General features: G+C 46.2%; 1 protein-coding gene across 1 annotated transcript in view; it reads left to right on the forward strand.

Annotated features, from left to right (window-relative positions):
• Ankh (ANKH inorganic pyrophosphate transport regulator) overlaps window positions 1-24,449 on the forward strand; it is a 133,757-nt gene that overhangs the window by 57,942 nt on the left and 51,366 nt on the right. Inside the window, exon 2 of the mRNA XM_085676593.2 lies at window positions 21,742-21,958. Coding sequence (XP_085532719.1) covers window positions 21,742-21,958 — 217 coding nt within the window. The remainder of the gene's footprint in view (window positions 1-21,741; window positions 21,959-24,449) is intronic.

Raw genomic sequence — 24,449 nt, forward strand, 5'->3', positions numbered from 1 at the left:
ACGGCAAGATTCCAGCCCAGAGTGGATTCGGAACAGAGGAGTGTAGGAGAGGGAAATGGCGGGGATTATACCTAAGGCGGGAAGAAGAGGACCACAAAGAAAAGGGAAAAGGAAGAGCCTTAGAGGTATCGGGCATGATGAGTCTATCCCAAATATCCAGAGGTAAGGACTCCTGCCAGGCCCTGCCCTGAGAAGGCATGTGAAAGATGGTGATACTGCATTCCTGGAAGTCCCAGGAATGAGCATATCCCAGGTGTGGGCTGTGTTGATGTGAAGGCAAGAATAGAAACGGTGGTAGCAGGTCTACTCCCGAGGAAATGGCCAATGCTCTTTCCAACAGCCGCCACAAGAGGAAGCAGGCACACATCTGTGCTGTGGCCCAGGTCGCAGCCCGTGTATACACATAGCTAGAGGCGCGTCCCTAGCACATGTGCTCAGGGGCAGGAGCCATCCTGTTTATGAGGACGAAGCCACTGGTTGTGGTGTTCTAAGTCATCTTCATGACAGATTCATGTCGCGGGGTGTGGGCTGCGAGGGATACAGGCTGAGAAGATGGTGCAGTTGGAAGCCAGACTTTGGGGTGCTGGCGTAAGCATTCAGTTTCCTTATATTCCTGTCAGACCTGCATCTGCCAGCTTCACATCAGCAAGGGCAGCAGGATGTCCCAGGAATGTTTATGTGACATGAATCTCAAAAATAGAGTTCTACAAGCAAAAAACGTGTGAGAAACTCTAGCGCACTGTCAATTCAGATTCTCAGCATATAAGTCTCGGAGGTGTTCACTCTGTAGTTTAAAACGGTTAATCCAGTGCTTATTTTGTGTGACTCATGTACATGCATGTGTGTCTGCATGTTGGTATGTGTGGGTAAGAAGGTGATGCTACCAGTTGAAGTTGTGTCTTCCTCGATTGAGCTCTCCCTTATCTCTTGAGGCAGGGTCTCTCACTGCAACCCAAGGCTCGCTGATTCACTAGCCACTGATTCCCTAGCTTGCTCTGGGGAATGCCCTGTCTGCTTCCAGGTTTGAGAACTATATGCATACAGTTCACCATGGCTACCCAGAAATTTCATCCATGCTGAGGATCCAAACTCTAGTCCTGGGATGATTTACCCACAGAGCCATCTGCTCAGGCCCCGGGAGCTTTCCCACAGGGTACCTGTTTATATCTGGAGAAAGCAGTGTCTCTTGGGACATGCTTTCAGAAACATTAGCTTGTTGGTGTCTAAATCTGGGGTGTTCTGTTTTGTGACTCCAACCAAACCAAGAGAATTGCAAGTTCAAGGCCAGTATGGGGAACTTAGTAAAAGAGATGGTCTTGCTAAAAATTTAAAAAAAAAATAAAGAAAAGAAAGGAAGGAAGGAAGGAAGCAAGGAAGAAGGCTGAGGTGTAGTACAGTGTTAATTAGCATCTATAAGGCCCTGGGTTCACGCTCCAGTAACGCATAAGCAGACAGACAGACAGACAGACAGACATCCATCAAGCATCAGAAAGAAAGAATGCTGCTGCTCACCAGACCAGCATTGGTGGGGATTGGAAACAGTGGTGCTTGTTTTTCAGGAAGATCATAGACAATTTCAGGATTTGATGCTTCAGAGCACCTGAGAAAGGGCTCTGTGAAGATAAGAACAAAATGAAAGAACCTGAGGAACCCACCGTCCACTGTGATTCTGTCAACTCCTACCCCGCGCGTGTCCAGTCACATTCCTAAAAGGCACACAAACAAACTATTTTGTTAAACAACAGCAACACATCAACTGTTCCTTTTTCTGTTGAGATAGATCCCCTCTAACATATAGAAGGAATATGTGTCCGCAGTCATTTTAACTGTAAAAGGCTCCATAGAACAGGACACTACTGAGCTGTCAGTTTGTACAGGGAACAGTGACGCAATGCCGCAGGCTGGACTCACCCCAGGAGACTTGCTCTTGGGCGCTCTGCAGGCCATTATTGGGGCAATTTCTTCTTTGAAGAGGGTCTAGGCTTGTATAAAGAGCCTAGCATTTTCCCTGTGGTGTTTTGTTTCCTATTAATTAGCTCATATGATTTGGGCATTATAGATAGAATTTAATTACCACAGAGTATTGCTAGGAGATCTCTCTATAGAGGTCAGTCAACATAAAAACTGTGTGCTTCCCCTCCCAAATGTTTCCTATTGAAATGATAAACGTATAGACCATCAGGATTGGATTGTACTGCCAACACTGAAGGTGCATTTCCTCTTTTTGCCAACTGTGTTTTCATATTTGGTGGTAATGGCTTTGAGTCAACGACCAAGTTTCAGTGGTCATTCACCTGCCACGGGGTAAATGGAAACGTTTCTGTCCACAAATCCAAGGAATTCAGGACCAGAAAAAAACAAATGTTGGCTCCGCTGCCTGCTGAGTGCAGTCCTAGGTTCAGGCTTGAGTTCAGGCAGCCTGGGTTCCACTCACACAAGTGGGATGCAGCAACACCTCAGCCTGCTCCTGTGTACCAAATTCTAGTTCCAGGCCTGGGGAAACACATCCAGCAAAGGAGACAGAGGTGTGGGCCCTCCAGAGCCGGGAGGAAACCTATCTCTCTATTGCCTCATCTTCTACTGAAGGGAATGTAGTTCACATTTCTTCGAAGCCCTGGAACAATGTAATGCTAAATAAACCTTCCCATAATTCCAAGAAAATGAAACTGCTTCCTCCCAACCCTCGCTTTACAAATCTGAAGTTTATCTATTGAAAAAAAAATAGCAAGCCTGTTCCATGATGGCAGGTGGCAAGCGCCCTCATTTGCTTATCACGCCCGCCACCTCAATGGGAAAGATAATTAACTAACCTTACAAGAGATCTGCCTATGGGGGAGCTGGCTTTTAACCACAGCGCATCTCCAGATGAGAAGAGTTAATAAATCTGAGGGTGTTTATCTTTCGATTGTGATCTAACAGTGAGCAGAAGGAGACACTATGGCAGGAGAGCTCTTAAGCAATTAGGATTGGAAGAAGAAAGTGGGGGAGGGGACAAGAGAAGGCATTTAATTAATAATCCTACAGTGCTCCCTGAATATCCTTCCTGTTATGCAGTGGCTGTCACTAGTCCATGGTCAAGGCTGCTCAGTGACCATTTATTTATTTCCCTGTCTCTGTGTCTCTATTATCTGCCCCATGATTCTTGCTGGGTACACCGGGAAACAGTAGCATACAGTCTGAGCTTGAGAAAAATCAGCCTATAGTAGGTGTCCACTGTGATAAAAATAAGTGTCCTGTGCAAACAGGTTCTGCTGCCCCAGAATGGACTGGTGCTCGCGCACACTCCTCAATAGCACTTTCCGGCCCTCCCCATGTTTGCACACCAGCTAGCCGTGGCTTGACCGGAGAGAGCCCTGCACCCAGGTGCATTTACTCTGTCCACGTCCTTCAGAGTGGGTTCGCTGCAGTGTAAACAGATCCCAGAGATATTAATTCTGCTTACCCCAACGCAAGCCTGCTATCAGATAAGTGTTCGCTTAGCAAACACATTTCCTGTGCAGCCCGGGATGGCTCATTGGTTAGCACTGCTTCTCCCACTTAGAGAAACACATTTTTCCCTCAGTGGGTGGCCCCGCTCCACTCATTGTTCAACAGTCAGCAGCACAGAAATGCAACAGCAGCGAATGGACAGCGAGAGGACTCGCCATTGCGGGTAGCACACGGGCTCCACCTGCCAGGGCCTAGCTCGCGGCGGCCGAAGGTCACGCAGCTGGCAGGGTTACTAGGTGTCTCTTGCAAAGTGCCCCATTGAGGGCCAGCTTTCCCTAGAGCAGAGGAACTGAGGCAAGTGGTGACAGTGAGGACAGCAGAACGCAGATGCATCACCCTATACAGCGGCTGGGGCTGGCTGCCTGTCTTGTCTGCTACCTCACCCTCTGGGTGTCTCCTGGTTCCTCAGCCACTCACTGTAGACCGTGCTCTACCACAGGGAGCCATTTGTCTCATGCTCTTCCTGGTCTCTGATCCCCGACAGTGCTCATCCGGCTGCCTGATCTGCCTGCGCCTACCCTCTTGAGTTGGGAGAATTCCCTCGAGGTACTTACTTGGCACAGTCACCAAGACCCTTTAAGGGCCAGGTCATTAGTAGCATGAAGTTCAGGAGAAGTGGTGTCCTGGGCACTATCGTTGTCCCTGTATGGGGTTCCTGTTAGCTTGCCGAGTGGCAGAAGTGTTTGTCATGCATGACACAGACACACGCAACAATAGACGCAGACGTAAGATGGGCTTGTCTCACATCACGTCATGTGTTAGCTCCCATCTGCCTTTCTCACCACCGGCGTGTGTGCTGGGTCTAACTCTGCTACACTATGGTCCTATTTTTCTAGGCTGTGTGTATACACAGTGTCACTAGACCAGAGTTCAATTACTATCCATTCACAGGCTCACCACCATTCCTTCTGCTCGTTACATGGAAGCTGGACTCACCCACCTGGGGCATAGGCCTGTCATCTAAGCCCAGACCTCGTCTGCTTGCTCCTCATACTCCCCTCCAGCTCTCAGTGCAGGCAGAGGGCTCTCTACGTGTTTCAGACCCTGCCCTGCGCACAGAGCATGCCCCTGATATCCCAGTGTGCTCTCCATGCCCCATGTCATTGTTGCCTCGTGGATGGCAGGGGCCACCTCTTAGACCTCATGCCCAAACTTTGTGTCCCTCACCTTGGACAGAAACAGGGACAGCGTCTGAACACATTCTTTTTAATCGAGTATCTGCAGACAGATCCCTTCCCAGTAGCACCTGGGTGGCTGACTTAGCCTGATGCAGAGGGAGCCATGCAGGAGGTCCCAGCAAGGGCTATGGAAACTTTGTATGCCTCTCACTGGAAGTGGGTTTTGCTTTGGTGTAGTTTGGTTTGGGTTTTGAGACAGATTCTTGTTATCCAGCTTAGGCTGGGCTTGAATTCATTGTGCTCTCCAGTCTGGCCTTGAAATTGTGATAGTCCTCCTGGTCTCAAGCTCCTGGGACTGCAGGTGTGAATCACCAGTGCTCCAGCGTATATTGTATGCATTTCCTTTCACTGTGTCCAGTTGACGAGGGTAACCACTGAGTGATGAAGCTACATTGCTGCTCTTCTGGCTGCTCGCAGCATTTATTCAAAACCTGTTTTTACTCATATTAAACAAGAAAATCATGTTTTTGAGAAGAGCGTCTAATGAGGAAATGTTTACTATCTCTGGGGACCCCCGGTGAAGCAGCAGGATTGCTAGGAAAGGAAGTTAAAACCACTCTCTGCCTTCTTCATGGGAACGACACAGCAGCTAGTCAGTTCCTCTGTTGCTGGGCTAGAACCATTAAGTCTCAGGCAGTTTAGAGTAGCGTGGTCACTTCTAGAAACCCAGCTCATGGCTTACATCCTAAACCCCACCCACCCACCCAAGGCCTCAGGAAGGGTTAGACAATGCAATGCAAATGGCCTGTGGGCGAATTATGGCTGTCAGCTTTAGCTAGTCCAAAAGGGAAGTTAATTCCAGGAGATAGACGCCAGAATGCTATGCCACACATCTTCATTACTGCTACTCAGTCTGCCCTGAAGCAAAATAACACACCAAGTTCTGCTAGGGGCTTTGAGATTCCCTGTGTGCCTGGGTTTAGATTTGGAACTCTTGCCTCAAACTTTCACGTCTTTGCTGTTCTTGTTTGGAAAGAACAGGGTAGATGGCATACGTCTTGGTTATTTTTCAGGTGTTGTGACAAAGCAGCATGACCAAGGCAACTTATAAAGAAAGCACTCTACATGGTTCCGTGGGGTACAGTTTATGACCATTGCGGTAGGAAGCCTGGCAGCAGGCAGGCGGGCAGGCATGGTGCTGAAGCAGTAAACTAAAAGCTTATGTCTGATCCACAAACATGAGGCAGAAAGAAAGGTAAAAAAAAAATACATGGGCTTTGGAAACTTCGAAGCCTGCACACAGTACCACACCTCTTCCAGCAAGGCCTCACGTTTTAATCCTTCCCAAGTAGTTCCATTAGCCAGGACCATTCAATACATTCCAATACATGAGCCATTCTCCTTCAGACCACTACAGAGTATGACCTCAATTAACCCCCAAAGCAACCTATCATATATTAGGCAGACTTTTAGGGGTATCCCTATTTGGCAGGGGACAGTTAATCTTGGGGAGGTTGAGTCACATACTTACAACCACCCGGTTTGCATCTGGGGAAAGGAAGATGTAAATCTGATGGCTGCAGGCTGTCAGCTCACTTGGCTGAAGTTTCAATCCTGCCTCTTAGGAACTTTGCAGCCTTGGGAGATCACTCTCCCCACTGTGTCCCCACCTTTTACAGCAACTAAGACTGACTACCTTGCTGTCACTTCCGAAGGATCAAATTAAAGTGGTAACTCATGAGATATGCCAGCCAGACCCCAGAGCAGGCACAGGAAGGTGCTTGGGAACAGTGGCATCTCTCTACAGTTCTCTTCAGGGATGAATGTGAATGTGTTTAGAGTTCTACTTAGCAGTTCCTTTTAAATACAATTTACAAAGAGTTAGAAAAGAGCCAGCGAGGAGGTGATTTGGTCTTGTTCCAGGAGTATTTTAAGGCTCTATCCTTTTTTGCAAAGTTTACAGCCAATGTCAACAAGTGCTTGGTTTGTCTAATCTTTCTGTGGTTTGCATAGTAGGTAGATTGGATGTTTTTCAAAGTTGGGACTTCCTGTTTTTCTTCATCCTTGTTTTTCTCTTTGAATTCCTAAACTTTTTTGTACCAGTCAAGTAAACATTCAATACAGTCATATGGGACAAATCTCACGTTCCATATATTTTTGTGAGGATTAAAACTAGGTGACAAAACATAGTTTGTTGTATTCTGTTTACTGTACTTCTGTCTTTGAATAGAAGCAAATATCTATGGAGAGAGTTTTGTTCTGTATTTTTTTTTAGGAAGACTATAGGAGAATCTGAGTGCATCTGTGCCTGTGACAATCTGCTGTGTCCTAGTCTGTGGAACTGAAAATGACCAGTGGTGCACACCAGTTATCCCAGTGCTACTGAGGCAGCTGCCCCTGGGATTCACTGGCCAGCCACTCTAGTTGAAATGGTGACATCCAGGGGTACTATGAGACCCTGTCCCCAAAGTACAGGAGAGTGACAGAGGAAGACACCTAAAGTCAGCCCCCTCCTCTACATGCATAGGCACAAGCAAACATGCTCCCCCACAACAAATATCCACCTGCCCACCACACAAATATTTAAAAGGTGGACAGTGCTTAAGTAATTGTACCTACAGTTGACCACTGGCTCTTTTTACCCTTGTACACATATCTGCAGATATATGCATACACGAGTACCTGAACACGTTACAACACACAACGCACACACACACACACACACACTATACATGTACAAAGTTGTGAATGCAAAAAAGCGGGTACATAGCTTAGAAGTACAGCATGAGTCTGAGTAATTGCTCTGAATCTGACTGTCATTGGAAGCTCTTAACTTTCCTTTACAGACTACATTTAAGCCATCGAAGGCTCTAGACCTAATCTAATAATAATAATAATAATCTAGAAGGATTATGGTTTTAATCCTTGTTAAAACCATATCAACACTGAGTTGGGATGCTTCTTCCATTTAGAATAAACACTGCTCTCTCTCTATATATATAAAATGCTGGATGAACTGAGATGTGGCCATTCTAGCACAGCCCAATGACCTCTTAATGTATGAAACGTGTTTTCCTTTCTGTATAGCTGCACTGGGCACATTCCATAGACCTTTGTTCTGAAGACTTACCCTACCCATTTTGGTCCGCTAGAGTTACAGTCCTAACTGTGGTCCTTGTCTAGCAATCCTGCCCTTGTCTGACTATTGGCCCAGTCCTTGTCCCTCTTGCATATTTCTCTCTGCCCTTCCCCTGGCTTCTCATCTTCAGATCATTGAGTCTGTCCACTTTAGGGTCTTACAAACATGCTCTAATCCTCAGTCAGTGTGCCCCAGTTCCAACGTTTGCTAGGTCTAAAAGAAACGTGCAGGACTGAACTGAATTGTGATGAATGCCTGCAAGACCAGCATTCCTGGGGTAGCAGCAGAAGGGTCAGGGATTCATGGTCACCTTTGACTGCAAAGGGAGTTCGAGGCCAGCCTGGGAGACGTATCTCAAAACATCAACCAGCCAAACAACCAACCAACCAACCAAAGAACCATGAGCATCCATTTGACACATGCAGTACATCTTCCTAACTCCTAAATCGTGTGTGGCACACTGGCCATAGAAAGTCAGGATGGCCACTGTCTGTGGCAAGCATGATGCTAGACAGATAGGCCTAATCAGTAAGTATAGATGAACAAGTGAAATATTTCTATAAGTAATTTAAAAAATGCCAACAGTCACTGTGCCACGGTCAGTCATGGGGCCCCTCTATTGACCTGCAGACTGCCTTATGCTCTAGAGACCTCATTGTAATTGTTTTACATATTTTAGAGACAAATCGTAGTTTAGGTACTGAACTCAGAAAGAGAAGGAACAGGGCCTGAGGAACTGCAGGCTTTGGGGCAGCAGTTCCTAACATTTAGCCTTCAATATCAGAAATCACAATGCTTTCCCAGCAAGTTAAACAGGGAGGATTCTGCTCAGAGATGGCATCCCAGGTGAGCACTGAGAGCTGTTGACAGTGAACCAACATTTGCTTGAGGGAGGGTGGTGTTTATATTCGCACACCAGAAAATACAGCACCTTATTGATTTTGTGTGGCTTGATAAAGCTCCTTATTTCCTCCAGGTTAAGCCAGTGAGAATACCCTCTGGTCTTTGAATAAGTAATGCAGACATGTGTACTAACTTTGCCTTGCTCCGAAAAGAGCCACCATTCACAGCTAGCTGTATGTCACTCTCTAATTCTTTCTCTCTGCTCATACGCATACCTTTGCTTACTTCTGTTCTCACTTGCCACTGGCTCACTATATTGGGCTTTTTTCCCTTCCTGCTTCGTGACTGTTGTTCCCCTATGTGGAGAAACACTTCCTTTAGTGTCTTCCTCTCAGTGGATAGTCATATTGTTGTTAGCTGTCCGCTGTTCCAGACTGCTGATATACACTCTTGTGTGATGTCATTCTGCTGGAATATGTTGGTTTGTTTGCATCCATTTCTGAAGGGGGATTACCAGATCAGGAGGTTAATATATTTTTAATTTTGTTCCTCTTTTCTGTGTTTCCTTTGTTTTTATTTTTTGACACAGTGTCCCACCCCGTAGACCAAACTGCTTCAAAGTCCCATCCCTCCTGCCCCAGTAGGCGCCTGAATTCCGGGAGGATTTCATCAGTTTTTTTCCGTCTTTAATGTGATGGTGATGGCGTGGCTGTTTCGTTTCCCCAGCTCCCACTGAGGCCTGGCATCTTGTTCCTGATCAGGCCTCAGTGGCCTCCGTTCTTGAGCCTCCTTCTCTGCAGCTGACCGTCCGCAGGGCCAGGCCTCTCTGAGCTTCACTGTGTGTTCCTAGCCATTTTCTCCAACAGGAAGTTAAGAATCATCCGCCTCAGGTCCGAGTGAAAACCCAAACTGCTAGATTATAACTCAGACTCCGTTACAGATAAATCCAGCCAAGTCTTTCATACGTTTCTGGTGATTTCTCATCGAGAAACAGTGTGACTCTCCAGTTTCCTGTATCTCATTGTCTCTCCCTGGAGAACCAAATGCTGCGGTTGGTTTTTTATTAAGAATACTTGTTCGAAGGACTGGCGAGCTGGCTCAGCAGGTAAAGGTGCCTGCTGCCAAGCCTGATGACCTGAGTTGGAAGGAGACCACCAGCTCCCTTGTGCTGTCCTCTGCCTTCCACGCATCTCTGAGACTCAAGCATACGTGTGCTCACCCGCAGTCAACCAATGGGAGAAATTTAGAGAATCCTGTTTGAAGTATTCCCAGAATTTTGTTATTTTTGTCTCATGAGGGATATTTCACGAGTCTGATACAGTTTTAATAAGCTTATTAGTCTAATAAAGCAGGAGTGTGTGTCCATCAGACACGGAGAAAGAATATATACTTTCATTGCTCTTGTTTTCCTTGACACTGATCCCTTTTAAATCATTGCATTACAGTAGGGAGTGTTATTAAAGACGATTGAGAGCCTTATTCTCCTAGCATACAGATATATTACTAATGTCCTAAGTGGCACTCTAATTTCCATTTTACGATTTAATACTTCCACATGCAAGGTCATTTCTCTTTGGGGTCCACTCTGAGTGGCAATGACACAGGGCCCATAAAGACAGAAGTAACCCCATTTGGGCAGTGGGAAACCTTCCAGGGAACTGTTCTCCAGCTGCCAGAAAGATGAAGTAAAAGTAAGGAACCCCGAAACACACCACCTGTGGAAGATTTCGTAGGGTGAGCTGCTGCAAGGGCACTGGGCATAACCCACAGGCCACCCTGTAGCCAGGTGATGCCAGGCCACCGGGCTACTACCACGGGAGCATCACAGTCTTCCTCTGTTTGGAGTCAGTGAGGCCTTGACTGGGGTTGTGCTAACTTCCGTGAATGCCTTTTCCAGGGACCAGCATCCCCTGTTCTTCGCAGGAGCCAGCACTGAAGTTCTGTCCGTTCTGCCAAAGAGCTCCCTGGGAATCATAGTCCAGGAGAGTCGTTGATCTGTTGCTTGTGTGGGCCCTCTGTGCCCAGGCTTCAGAACAGTGACCAAGCCTGGGCTTTGTCACTATATACTGTGGCCCACTCTTTCCTGACTCAGAAAAACAAGTGGAGAGAGATTGAAAAGTATATCTGATGTTGACCCGTGTCCTCCACATACATACAGGTACACACATGTGGACAGGAACACTTCCTCCAGATACACACAACACACACACACACACACACACACACACACACACACACACACAGAGGGAGAGAGAGGGAGAGAGAGAGAGAGAGAGAGAGAGAGAGAGAGAGAGAGAGAGAGAGAATAAAATCAGTAACAGCTCCACAAACAAGCTTTTGAAATAGATGATTAACCATAAGCTTTGAATCACAGATTTCCGAGCCAAGAGATCTTAGCACAGGGTCTCCCACAGCAGGTGCTGGCGCTCAGCTACTTCCATCCTTGTTGTTATAGCCCCTGGGTTTCAGAGGGGCCAAGTGCAAATCGTTTGCTACTTAGTGTAAATACATTTACTGAATTCACTATAGACAGCTGAATTTACTGAATTCACCATAGACAGCATCAAGTAGCACTATGTACTTAAGTCAGAGACTAGCACAGCGGGGAGTGGAGATTCCGAGCAGCACAGGACCCCCAACCAGGGCTGAGGTGACAGAGTGATCAGGAAAAGGCTGGCCAGCAGGGACAGAGCAAGTATGGAAAGTTCTAGCAGTGCTTAGCCTTCTGTTTACCTGAGTCCCTTTGCAAATGCATGAGCATGCATATGGAGGCCAGAAGCTGACACAACCTGTCTCTCCATCATTTTTAATAGACTATCTTTTTTTGTTGTTTTTGTTTTTAGAGACAGGATTTCTTTGTGTAGTCCTGGTTGTCCTAGAATTTGCTCTGTAGACCAGGCTGGCCTCAAACTTAGAGATCCATCTACCTCTGCTTCCCAAGTGCTGGGATTAAAGATGTACTCCACCATTTGTCTAATAAAATATCTCTTATTTATTCTTCAGCAACATCATACATATAAACAGTGTATTTTGATCATATCCACCCCCCAACTCTCCTGGGTCACCACGCGCAAGACCCTTCATCTTGTCCTCTTCTTTTTTAAAAATAGGTTTATTTGTTTTGTTTTATGTGTATGGGTGTTTTGCCTGTATGTGTGTGTGTATGTATATGTGCACCACGCATGATTCTCGTGTCCTTGAAGATCAGAAGAAGCATCATATCCCCTTGAACTAGAGTTACAAGGGGTTGTGAACCACCATGTGGGTGCTAGGAATTGAACCTGGGTCCTCTGGAAGAGCAACCAGTGCTACTAACCCCTAAGCCATCTTTCCAGACCTGATCTGCTCCCCTGTTTGTTTCTGCTTATTTTGGTTTTGGTTTTTTGATTTTTTTTAAATCCACTTAGTACTGGCTGATAGAATATTGTTTGGATCTGATGGAATCATGTGCAGGAAGCTGTAGCTGCAGTGAGTTCAAGAGTACAATGGCCATGTACACATTTCCACAGTACACCGCCCCATCCTCCAGTTCTTCCATCCCTCTCTGTCCCCTCTGGAATGGGGATAGATACCTCACTTAGGGCTGAGTATTCAGTAGTCACTCATTCTCAACACTTTGAAGACCAGTTATGAATCCCTGCGTCATCACTTGCTGACTGTTGCAGAGGGAAAGCCCTCTGGTGAGGCCGAAGGCAGCACTCATGTGTCTGAACAAATACTCATACTTAGAAAGCGCCTTGACAACATGAAGTAGCAACAGGTTCTCCCGCGGACCTCTCACCTCCCATGCCATGGACCTTCGAGCAAGCTTTGAATACCAACTATGGATTCAGTACCAACCTCTGGAGCAGGTCTCAAAATCCAATCTAAAGCCTTTGGGCTATTGCTGTGACTTTTGTGATACTAGTGCGTCACTGGGCTCCATACGAGGGCTTTCTTTCAAGGACCCGGAGATCACCTATTAGGCTAGACTGGCTGACTGGAAATCCCCAAAAGCCTCCTCTCCCTTCCTCCTCAGCCTGAAGTACAGGCAGGTGTCCCACTGGCAGATTTTTGCTTAGATGTTAGTGGTCTGAAGGAGGTCTCCATGGTGGCATGGCAGACGCTTTCCCAACTCAGCCATGACCCCCATCCCCTCCTGTTGTTTTTAAACTCAGGTCTGACATGAACAGGTATCAAGTTGACACATTCACCAAGAAATATTTGATGACCATGTATAAGTATAAAAAGCTACTAGGAAATAAGATGGTTCGGTAAAAATGTGACATCATGGTGAAAAATGAGAGGTTTTTTTGTTTTGTTTTTTTTTGTTTTTTTGGTTTTTTTTTTTGTTTTGTTTTGTTTTTTGTTTTGTTTTGTTTTGTTTTTAGCACAGGGAGCCTCTAGTGTTTTTCAAAAGAACACTAGAATTTTCAATCTTTTTTCTTTTCTGGTATATATATATTTTTTTTTAGATAAGCATGTAGCCCAAGAATGACCTTACTCTCCTCCTTCTGCCTCCCACCTCTCAAGTGCTGGGATTATAGTCATGCAAGCGGCTACCAGCAGAATTTTCTTAGTAGTCGTCCTTCTTTGTCAAACCTTCCCCAGTTAAATTTGGTGGTGCAGACGAGGTTCATAGCTAAATAAAGGAGAGTCCAGAAGTTCTGTGACATTAAACTACATCCTTTCATGATGCAGTCAGTTTTTGAATTAATCAAACAGTAGTTTTAAGAAATACTTTTTAGTATCGTAGATCTATGAAGACACTGAGAGTAACACACTGAACACTTCATTGCCCTTTCCTGGTGATTGGCATTCATTCATTCATTCCTTCATTCATTCCTTCATTCATCCGTTTATTGAGATAGGGTCTCACTGGGTAGCCCTGGCTGGTGCCATGTAGACCAGGCTGCCAGGCTGACCTTGAACTCACTTGCCTTTGCCTCCCAAATTGGTCTTGGCCTCCTCTCTCTCTCTCTCTCCCTCCCTCCCTCTTATAAACTCTCACCCATGTACCACAGACGGCAGCCAGCATCAGTGTCATCTTGGCTGGATCAGGTCACCTCAGGGTTCTCAGCAAACACTAAATTTGGACCTACATCGCAGAGCCGTATTTGACTTCTAAAGAGACCGAACTCCTTTGCCCGCTGTTCCCGTCAAACCACAGGCTCACATGTGGGTGTCGAGCTCTTGGCTGGAGCTCCAGCTAGACAGCGCTGTATAGACCCTTGAGAAAACAAAATGGAGCTGGGAAACCACCAGGAAGACAAATGATCCAATTTAACTCAAACCACTTTTTAAAATACAGACACACAGAACAATAACAGTGGAAAATTACAGGAACCCAGAATCCTGTGGAGGACTGACATCCAAAAAATGGCTGACCACCCCATCCTTAGAAGAAGCTGACCCCACAGGTGGCTGGGCCTAACCACGCCCTTCTAATCCCCACAGCTCCACAAATGTCACCTTCCTGCAGATGTTGAATTTAGGAAAGATTTGTAAACTATCCTATAACTGTTTCAGGATGTGCTGGGTGTGACAGGCTCCCTGCAGCTTTAGAGGGGACAGTCAGCTTTTATCAAATGGCTTAGAAAACATCCTGGACCCTCTCCACAAAAAACAAATGGCTGTCTAGCCTGTAAATCTCACGGTGTCTTTAATCCAAGATGAGACAAATGAAGGAGACATCTTACTAAAATAAAAAAAGGGGGCTTTTTCTCATTGACTATCAAATGCCAACTGGAAACCTTGTAGACTAATTTGATAAGCCATATCTGAATGAACAGCAAGATGCTTCCCCTGATATGGCCCTAGTCTCTAGGTAGCATCTGAACCCCAGGCTCTAAACGATCCCTGAATTGTGTAGCCATCCCTCTTGTCCTCACAATCCCGTCTTCAGAACTTGGGGATCCACAACGGCACATTCGCCCTCTATTATGTTTGCCATTCTGGGGGTTGAACCTGAGGGCTAATCAAGGCCTCGTGTGTGAGCATTTTCTGAACTCCAAGCCAGACTACCAGCCCCACCACTCTGCTCTCCGCTGGCTCTCTCATTTTCTCTAGGTCTTATCCTTTAAATTTGACTTGTTTCTTAAGCAACTCAGTTTCTCAGCATGGCTTGACTCTGTCAGAGAACGGTTTGCCCTGTTTTCCAGAACCTTCCAAAGCAAATGATGGGGGGAGTTGGAAAAAAAAACTTATGTCTAAGCTTCACACTCCCAAGGCTAATCATGTGGCCTAATGCTGCATTCTGTTTATGTTCCTGGTGCTATGGTTAAGAGACAACAGGGTGCTTAGTTGTGGGGGGGGGGGGGGGAGAGTGTGACTGGCCAGATGTATCAGGCGACACCCTGCCTGTCTACTCAACCAATATTAGAACCACAAGGATGGGTGTACCTGTCATCACTTTGTATATCTTAAGGTCATAAAAGTTTATGAAGAATTGTAAATTTTTTTGTAACCTATAAAACCAAGCCCCAAACTAGGATTTTATCCATCAATGATCATCCGTAAGTTATAGATCATTTGACTTTGTTCCTGTGTTGAATTCAGGCGTTCAAGGTGTTAAATAAATGCAAAGAAACTGGTAGCAACGAGGCCTAAGCACTCATCCTCAGGGTGACCAGAGTGCACATCGTATTGTAGTAGTGGGGCCTGGGGTGTGCACAGGGTGGTGCAGAACATGAGAGAGACGGGGAGAAGAGGGTATGGCTAGTACAAAGTCAAGAGGCTTCCTCTTGAGGTGGACGAGATGTGTGCTATGTAAACCCTGATAGGAGGAAGCCAGCTCAAACAGGGGAAGAGAGCCAGATCAAACAGGAGTGGATACAAGCAAGGACCCACAGAAGTTCAACAGACATCCCTTGATCTACCTGATCAGACTGGCCTCTCCGTTATAACAGGAGATGGTGAGCAAAGGCCCGGGACACAGGTGTTTTTTCAGTCTTCTTGTGTTAGGGAACAAGCAAACAAGAATTTAATCTCTCCTGATGGCCTTACTACAGAAGGGGTGGCAGGCCAGGTTTTTCTAAGAAGGAGCCAGGACTCCCATAAGGGTGACTGGAAACAGCCAAGTTGCTGTGAGCCCATGGAGACTGTCGGAGAAGTAGGTTCTGTCTGTTCTCTCCTAGATTACAGCACTTCTCCAAGTTAAAGCTTGCAGGCGCAGGCAAAAGACCGGGTAACTACGTATTGAGCCCCAGAGGTATTTGAAGACCTGACTTGTGGGTGTTGATGAAGGTGGCTCACAGTTACTGCTTGAGCTGCCATGGGTGCGGGATGACAGCAGCCTTGAGGGAACGGAGGACGTGTCCTAAAGGATCTCAGTCTGCAGTGTAGCAGGTTTGTCTGGCCTCCAGGTCCCAAGTTAAAAGTATTGGGAGCTGCCTGTTGGTGATGGTGCAAGTCTTTAATCCCTGAGGAGGCTGAGGCAGGTGGATCTCTGTGAGTTTAAGGCCAGCCTCATCTACAGAAAGAGTTCCAAGACAGCCAAGGCCTCACACGTAGAGAAACCCTGTCTCGAAAACAAAAAAATGTTGGGTGTTTAGGATTTCCTGTCCTGAACAGTTCTTCCTGGGGAGGTCAGGTTAAACCCGCGAGTTTCATAGTCATTTCCCTTGGGGGCGTAGTTTTTATTTGTTTTTTAACAAATGTCATGTGCTTTGATGAACTTGTTGTATCAAAACATAAAAGCAGATAGGCAGCCATGAGTCTGGACAATGCTAGGATAGGAGACGTAGAAGTGCTCGCGACCCCTCCGTGTTTCTGGGAAGTTGTGAGCCGTGCCCTGCACTGCTGCTGGTCTTGTTGTGGATCTGAAGTGAGAGGAGAGACCACTGCTCTTCCATGTGGGACTTGGACTGGATCGTGAGCAAGGGGGTAGTAGCATCATCTTTAGGATTATCATGTGTTGGGGTACCAGTAGCTCTGGCCCCAGGGTAAGCTCAAATGCCTTTGCTTTGGGAAACTGAAGGTAAGAACTGGCCTTGAACCTTAGTTCTGCCTTCACAGAGACCTCATTTATCCCAGTGACATCTCAGGTACTTTTTGAGCTGAATCTTAAGACCATAGCCGGTCCTCCTCCCCAGCCACAGCAGCCTCCACTGGACTTGCCATAAAATGCAGTTGGGTTTCAAGTAGCATTGCCCGGATGCCTCTGACCTACTCAGTTAGCTTTGCCACACAGCCTAGACACCTGCCAGCAGGACTGGGCCTGTGTGCCCTTGACAGGATGGATATATCCCCAGAGACCTACATGGAGGATTCTCGGCTTTCTCATCCTTTCTATCTATAGCCTTCCCAGGGATCTCTCACAGGCCACCAGCTTTAAATGCTGTCCCCATGCTGGTGGCTACAAAGGAGGCCCAGAGGCAGAGGGCTTGCCTGCATCCACACACCCGTGGTGGTGCTGCCCCCTCTCCTTCTCCACTGTCCCTATCTTAGTGAACACCGCACCGCTCAACAGCGGCTCAAGCCACGAACCTCATCCGTTTGCCCCTTGACCTCACACCATGAAGAGCATCTTCTGCTCTAGTTACCTTCTGGTTCTGTCTGTCTGCACTACCCTGCGTTTCCATGCCACCACCTCTGGTCTGGATCTCCCCGTTACAGAACTACATTGTTTGCCCTACCTGGTATGATCCGCTGTCTCAAACTCTCCTTGTCTGCTCTTCACCCCTTAGACTCCACCTCCCGCAGGGCTCAGGCTTCCTGGGGCTCTTTATCCAGCTGGCTCATCCCTCAGGGGTCAGCTCTAGGGCTACCTTATGGAGGGAGGTTCCTTTGTCTCTCTCCACGAGCTCCTCCTAGGATGGCCAGCTTGTGGGCATATTGCTTTTCTTCTGGACACATCACAGTGGGTGTCCTTCTCCAGTCTGACCATCCTCCTATCCTACATGGGCTACCTTGTCAGCCTGTGGTTCTGGGGACAAAGCAATGAAATGCAGGTCTCTGCTCCCTGGAGCTTGTACTCAGAGGAGACAGAGATCTGAGATGACAAGTGAATATGCAGTATGCCAGGAGGCAATTGCCTTGTGAACAAAAGCAGGGGATAGATGGTACAAACAACAGGTGGCGAAGGGCATGTCGCAACCTAACAGATGGTAAGAAGTCATCGCAAATGAATGGAAGATGGAAGGTTTGTCCCGTGTGCAGTTTTGAAGAAATGTAAGCTGTTTGGAGGTAGTTAGGCTTGATCCATCTATCAAAAGTGCCTGGAAGATGAGGTAAAAAGTTAAGTGTGTAAACAAAGACATAAAGTGAAACAGAATAATCTTATTACAGATGGGTAAATAGCAAAGGCTAAAGATGTGTGCCGTGAATTCTGGGGAACGATCAGTGGAGCTTCACCGTAACAATATTCCCATATCAAGAGAATCATAAAATTAATAATTTGAGCAGCTTGGAAGAAATGGGTACTAATGGCAATAAAAAAAACTAAAACATTAACACAGTACATACAAATTCTGAAGCTTTTCGTACATTTCAATACTAAAGTCAGGATAAGTTTTGTTTGTAAGTGAAGTGTACATTATTAGCATCACCACAGACATTTGATCAGTGAAATGTCTTATGGGCCGTAGCATCTCGTAACTAAACATCCTCGCTCTCAGTGTCCTTCCTAGTCTAGTAACTGCTAGTAACTGATGCTCTGAGCACAGCCCGTCCGAATCTCTTCCCAGGTCATTTGACCCACTCAGCAGTTAGTGATAGGAGCCGATTCAGGCTGAAATCTGCCTGTATGAATCCCATGCTCTTTCCTCAAATTGCGGTAATTGTTGGACTCCCGAAACTTCTCAACCTTGCCGACAGCTGTCATTAGCTATGCCCTTCTTCCCACCTCCCTCTGCTCAAGGTTTAGGACTCAAATCAGGAACTGCTGGTGGAAATAGCAAGTACAGCCGGGACTGATGGGTGGTTGTGGTTGGTTGTTTTTCTAACAAAACCCATCAGTTTGTCAAGAACACATGGAAACATAGAGGTATGGTACTAAGTGTATATGAAACTTGTGCTAAATAATGCCATTTAAATTCAAACACACTCTTATGCACTACAAATAGTTCACTGGCTGGTGAGCGGCTCAGCAGGACAGGGTGCTTGTCACCAAGCTTGAGAACTCGAGTTCAGTCCCTGGGACTTACATGGTGGAAGAAGGGACCTCACTTCCACAAGTTGCCCTCTGACCTCTACATACATGCTCTGGTACATGTACACAGGCACATGCATGTGGACACACACACACACACACACACAGTAAATAATAAATTTTAAAAATACATTTAAAATTCAAAATCATAGACTTTAGGAAAGATGGGGGGTTAATCTCTACCAGCTCTGAGAGACCGAGAAGGGGTTTTATGGTGTAATGTTGGCACCGCAGGTTGTGCAGGTTCTGGGAAGCCAAGGCGGAATTCCATGGTGTAATGTTGGCTCTGTGTATTCTACGGGTTCTGAGCAGCTGAGAAGAGATTCCATGGTGTAATGTTTGCCCTGTGGATTCTCCGGGTTCTGGGAAGCTGAGAAGCTGGCAATTAGAAACTGTTCTGAGTTGACTCTTAGTGGAGTAAGACCTGAGGAGAATAGATTCTTGTACGTTGTAAATTAATGAGCATACAGGATGGGGAGCTGAGGAGAGGGAGCAAGGTTGGTGTCTACTGAAGTCTACTTCCAGGTCCCATGGGCAACTGTAGCACACTGGCCCACACGGAAGCAGCGAGCTCGTCCTCATGACCCATGACTGTCAGTTCTTGGCATCCTGCCACCTGGGGATCTGTGAGCCGTGATTGGCACCATTGACGTCCAACACTGGGTCACAGCGGACTAACTTGGTGAATGATCAGGGGAGTCCGTTGTAGTTGGCTTTTCTTTGGGTCGCCAGCTCACGATAAAACAACACAGAGACTTATATTAATTCTGAAAGCTCAACCTTAACTTAGGCTTGTTTCTAACTAGTTCTTATAACTTAAATTAACCCATTTTTACTAATTTGCTTTCTGCCTTGTGGCTTTATTACTTCATCTGTACTGCCCATCCTGCTTGCTCTGAGTCTCCTGGCCTCTCCACCTTCTTCCCAGCATCCTCTCTGCCTGGAAATCCTGCCTACCTATTGGCCATTCAGTTTTTTATTAAGCCAATCAGAGTGACACATCTTCACAGTGTACAAAAAGATTATTCCAAACAGGAGCCCTCCTGTCAAACACAGGGTTTCTTACCTGGGGATTTCTTGGTTTTCAGTTTGCACTATGGCATTAAGTTATTTGATCTGCTTTGATAGAAGGAAAAGTTTGCTTTCTAAAGAAAACAAACAAACAAAAACAAAGAGTTATCACTGCTCTACAAATACTAAGAAAGTTCTTGTGGATAATTTCAAGTTATTACAGGAGAAAAGAAAAATTAGAGATATAATTGAAAAAAACTTGTCAAAAATTAGCATTACAATTCTCAACTTTGTCAGCAAAAGAATTAATTCTTCAGCTGTCATCCATTTTTGTTCTAGGCTTTTCTAAAATTGTTCTGCACAGGGGTATTCCCCTACAAATGCATCCCCTACTTCCCAGTAGTCCTTGTATGGCATGCTTGGCTTTGGATGTGTTCACTGACTCAACAGCATCTCTAGGAAAGATAAAAACCAGGTGTCAATGAGGAATTGAAGCCCCTGAGTTTTGTAAAGCCTGCACTGGACAGTGTGCTATATTAAAAGATGAGGCCTTCAGAATAATTTTCAGTAAAACATGTAATACCGCACCACACACACACACAGACACACACACACACACAGAGACACACACACACACACACACACGTGCGCATGTGCACATGCACTCACATAATAGCATGTTTACGGTCTGAATACATTTTATAAGCACTTGACATTCAATTATAATCGGAAGGGTTTCATCCCTACTTAATGGTACATTACCTAAATAACATACTCTACATCTGACAGCCTTGGAACCAGTGAAACGTAGAATGAGTTTGCTTTGCTAAGATTTAGTGTGATGCTTCTTAAACATCGTACGTCTGAAGAGCCACTGGGGGTTTGTTTGTGGAGTCCAGCTTTTCTTTCACAAACGCCCCAGCTCACTTAGCACTCAGCACACCATCTTTAAAGAGGAGGATCGCAAAGCAGCACTTAGGCTGTGCCACAGCTGTTTACAGAGAAAATGGTGAGCTACTGTCTGCGCGGTAGGAATGGGGCAGACGGGAAGAGCCTTTCCGCTTGGAGTTAGCGTGCCGAACACAGCTTTTATGAGCGTGGCTGCGCGTCTGGCGGAAGGGCGCGCTCCACAGGTGAAGGCTCGAGGGTGCCATTGTTTTAAAGGCTGCCTCTGCAGTGGTGGAAACGTGTCATTAGACTCTAGTGAATGCTGCTAGAATGTAGGACACAAAGAATGAGTCTCCCGTTGACGACAGAGGAGAGATGGCAGTGTGTCAATATAGGTTCATCACTTGCAGCCAGGACAGTGGGGGAGGGGAGGGGAGCGTTACCGTCACTCAGTCTTTCCAAGAACTTCAAATGACTCTAACAACAAACCTGTTACAGCCGACGTATAACTGCTGTGTGAAGGGAGGAGACGGTCTAAAGGGAGAGGGCGGGTGGAGGGGAGCAGGAGGGTCATGGGGAGAAGGACAACATATTACATGCTTCTCTTGTGCAGATCTAGACTAACAACACACACACGCGTGTGACCTAAGAGCACAGTGGGGACTCTTTCAGGAGGAAAAGTGGGTCAGAGGAAAGGGGTCAGGTGAAGGTGGGGAGGGGGCAGAGGATATGAGCAAAGTAGCCCTCGCCGGGTTAGAACTCAAGAACCTCAGGCTGGGATCACAGGTGTGAGTTACGACAAGGTAGGAGTTCTGAAACATCAGCTTTTTAGGTAGTACTCTTAAAACTGCCTTTTGATACTCAGAAACACTCGGGTTTGTTACTTTCCCCAGTGGACAGGTATCTCACCCCCAAAAGGTACTCAGATCGATGCTAAGATGGGCAAAAAAGCCAAAAGAAAAGAAAAACCAGTATTTTCTATGAACTCAGGAGTAGACTCACCCTACACACTGCCCATTGTCTACCCCAGAAAGTGTATCTCCCAGCTTCCATGTTGGAGGTGGGATTCTGCAGAGATGTGGCGCTGTTTCTCATGCTGGCCTTGGCTCTTCTCTCCCTTGCAGGCCTTGAACCGGGGCATCGCTGCAGTTAAGGAAGATGCTGTGGAGATGCTGGCCAGCTATGGGCTGGCGTACTCTCTGATGAAGTTCTTCACGGGGCCCATGAGTGACTTCAAAAATGTGGGCCTGGTGTTTGTGAACAGCAAGAGAGATAGGACCAAAGCCGTCCTGTGCATGGTGGTGGCCGGTGCCATCGCCGCCGTCTTCCACACCCTGATAGGTAAGGCTCCTGCCACCGTGGAGCATTTCACTTTGGTCATTTCTTTCTCTTCTCAATGCTTTAAATATAGTTGCAGCTAGGTGGCTTCTTTAGCGATTATTGAACTTTTCTCATGAAAATTTCAGAGGATAGAAGGATTGAAGTTTGTGCTCTCCTGGATCAGTAAAATTTTAAAAGTTTTTTCCTGAATCTAGTTTTGTGTCTCTGATGTCCAAAGTCAGAGAGTGAGTGGTTTCATCCATAGGTGAAATCTAAATAGTGTTAGTACCTAATGGTATTTAGCTTATCAACAGTACCTAATAATAGCATTCCAGGACAAAATAGCAGACACACCCTCCTTATTGCAACTCAAGAATAGAAGTATAGTGGCTGTTATTTTGAACTTGTGTTTATCACTATTGAGAACCAATTAATGACAGGTTGTTTCAGTGAGATTAATTTCCTCCAGGGCTCCTGGGTGCTGCTTTACTCAAAAGCATGCCTGAATACCTGTGGCAAGTCTGTCCCTGCAACAAGAAAGCTAGACCCCAGCTATAGCAGCTATGTACGTGCTCCTGAAGACTCAGAAAAGCATGTTGTATCAAGGCCAGACTGCTCCTTCTGCCTTCTTGGTGGCCCTAGAACCTGTGGGGCTGTGGTTTCAGAATATCTTGGCCTTAAAACAGCTCTGTCTACCTGGTGTAAAACTGGCAGGGCACATCTGTGGAAAGCAGTTTTGCCTAAAGCACTTGGAATGGTACTTCATGAGCCCGCTGTGTACCTTAAGTGTGGCTGGTGGTATGAGAAGTGAATGTCAGGAAGGAAAGGAGCCAAAGGATTAGCCCAAGCCACTTACCGTCTCTTCATTCATAGAAAGCCAGTGTTTACTCACAGTTGTGAGTAATTACGCAATTGTGAGTCGGAGAGTAAATAGGAAAAGGGCCTTTGTGGTTTTTCTTTCTTCTATGGCATAGAATTTTGTTCTAAGCGCAGCAGACAAGAGAGGAAGTCTGCTGGTGGGTGTATTCAGCGGAGAGCAGATAGCCATCCCTTGATTTGCGCTTAGGAGCCCAGGGAGTGGGCAGGCAGAGCTGGGTGCCTTTCTTTCTATCAGTCATGCCCTAATGAGGGTTTGGACACAATGTCTGCTGCTACATTGCATTTGAGTCATTTCCAAAGTCAGCATATGTATTGAGAAGATGTCATCCATTTTAAAATAAGGGTCTTGCCTAAATAAGTAAATTAATTCCTTTTTGCCATTTTATTTGGACCCTAAATACATCCAACGTCCCCTACTTTAGCCACAGTTATATGAGACTTTGGGATGATAGCTCATGACTGTCTGTCAACTACCAGGAAAGAGAAAGACTGGGCAGACTGTGTTATTGACCGCCATGAGGAAAATATTAGCTCTAAGTTTTACCGTCTTATCATACGGTATTGTCTTATGAATCCAAGGCATGTCAGACATGTCCTATAGCTCAGAGTGACCCTGAACTTCTGACTTCCCGATCTTACCCTTCGGAGCTCTGGTTACAGGCATGCACCTCCACACTCTGTTCACACAGCATCCCCAGATGCACCACAGGGCTACATAGCATAAACATAACAGGCAAGCATTTTCCCTACTGAAATATAGCCCGAGCCAATTGTTTTTCCATTTTAAAAATAAAAAATTTAAAACGATAAGATCTTAGATTTAAATCAAACATATTCTTTTATCCCACTTATACTAAATAAATATTTTTATTACACTTGACTTTTTTGTTACAGCTAGTGCTTCTATTCCCCCCCTCAGACCAATGCTTTCACTTCTCCTTCAGAAGCGCACAGCACTCAATTTTGAACACCCACAGCTGGACTCTCGGTTTCCCTGCATGACATCACCGGCAACCCCACTGGTGAATCCTTCCCTTTTTTGCTCTTTTGTACCAGGCGTCTTTGCACACATTCGTCTCTGCTTCTCCTCTCAGGCATTTGTAAGATCTTTCCTGGTCTTCCGTATTCTGTGCCGCAGCTCTCCCTACTCCCAGGCCCTGCACCTTCCTCCTCTTCTTCCTATTTTCTCACGTCAGTGAACGTTTCCCCACAGTGCAGTTTCCTGCTCTAGGTACGTTTCCCTTGTGTATGCCAAAACCCATTTTCACCTCTTAGCGAGGGTGCAGACCATCGGATCCTAGCTAGGCTTGTGGCAAGGGACTCTGACTCAGCTGTGAAAACCCACATACTCACCTCTGCTTGAGTTGAGAAGCCATGGTGTGAGCCCCGTGCCTTCCTTCCATCATCTATGACAGGGGCTGAGACCAAGTGGGCAGCAATTCTTATCATGTAGGTCCTACCTGGGCAGGACATGCCAGCAGGAAATCCACAAGCAGAAACGCACAGAGCTTTTTAATGCCAGAATAGAAATATGTAACAGGAATCTGGGCATAAGCCGAGCTTCTCTGTATTCTTTTCTCAGACAAAACTAGTCTGATTGTTTCTGCAGGTGTTATATTTTCACTGCTTTAAT

The sequence above is a fragment of the Myodes glareolus genome, chromosome 15, assembly GCF_982192425.1.
Source record: "Myodes glareolus chromosome 15, mMyoGla1.1, whole genome shotgun sequence".
In the NCBI taxonomy this organism is placed as follows: Eukaryota; Metazoa; Chordata; class Mammalia; order Rodentia; family Cricetidae; genus Myodes; species Myodes glareolus.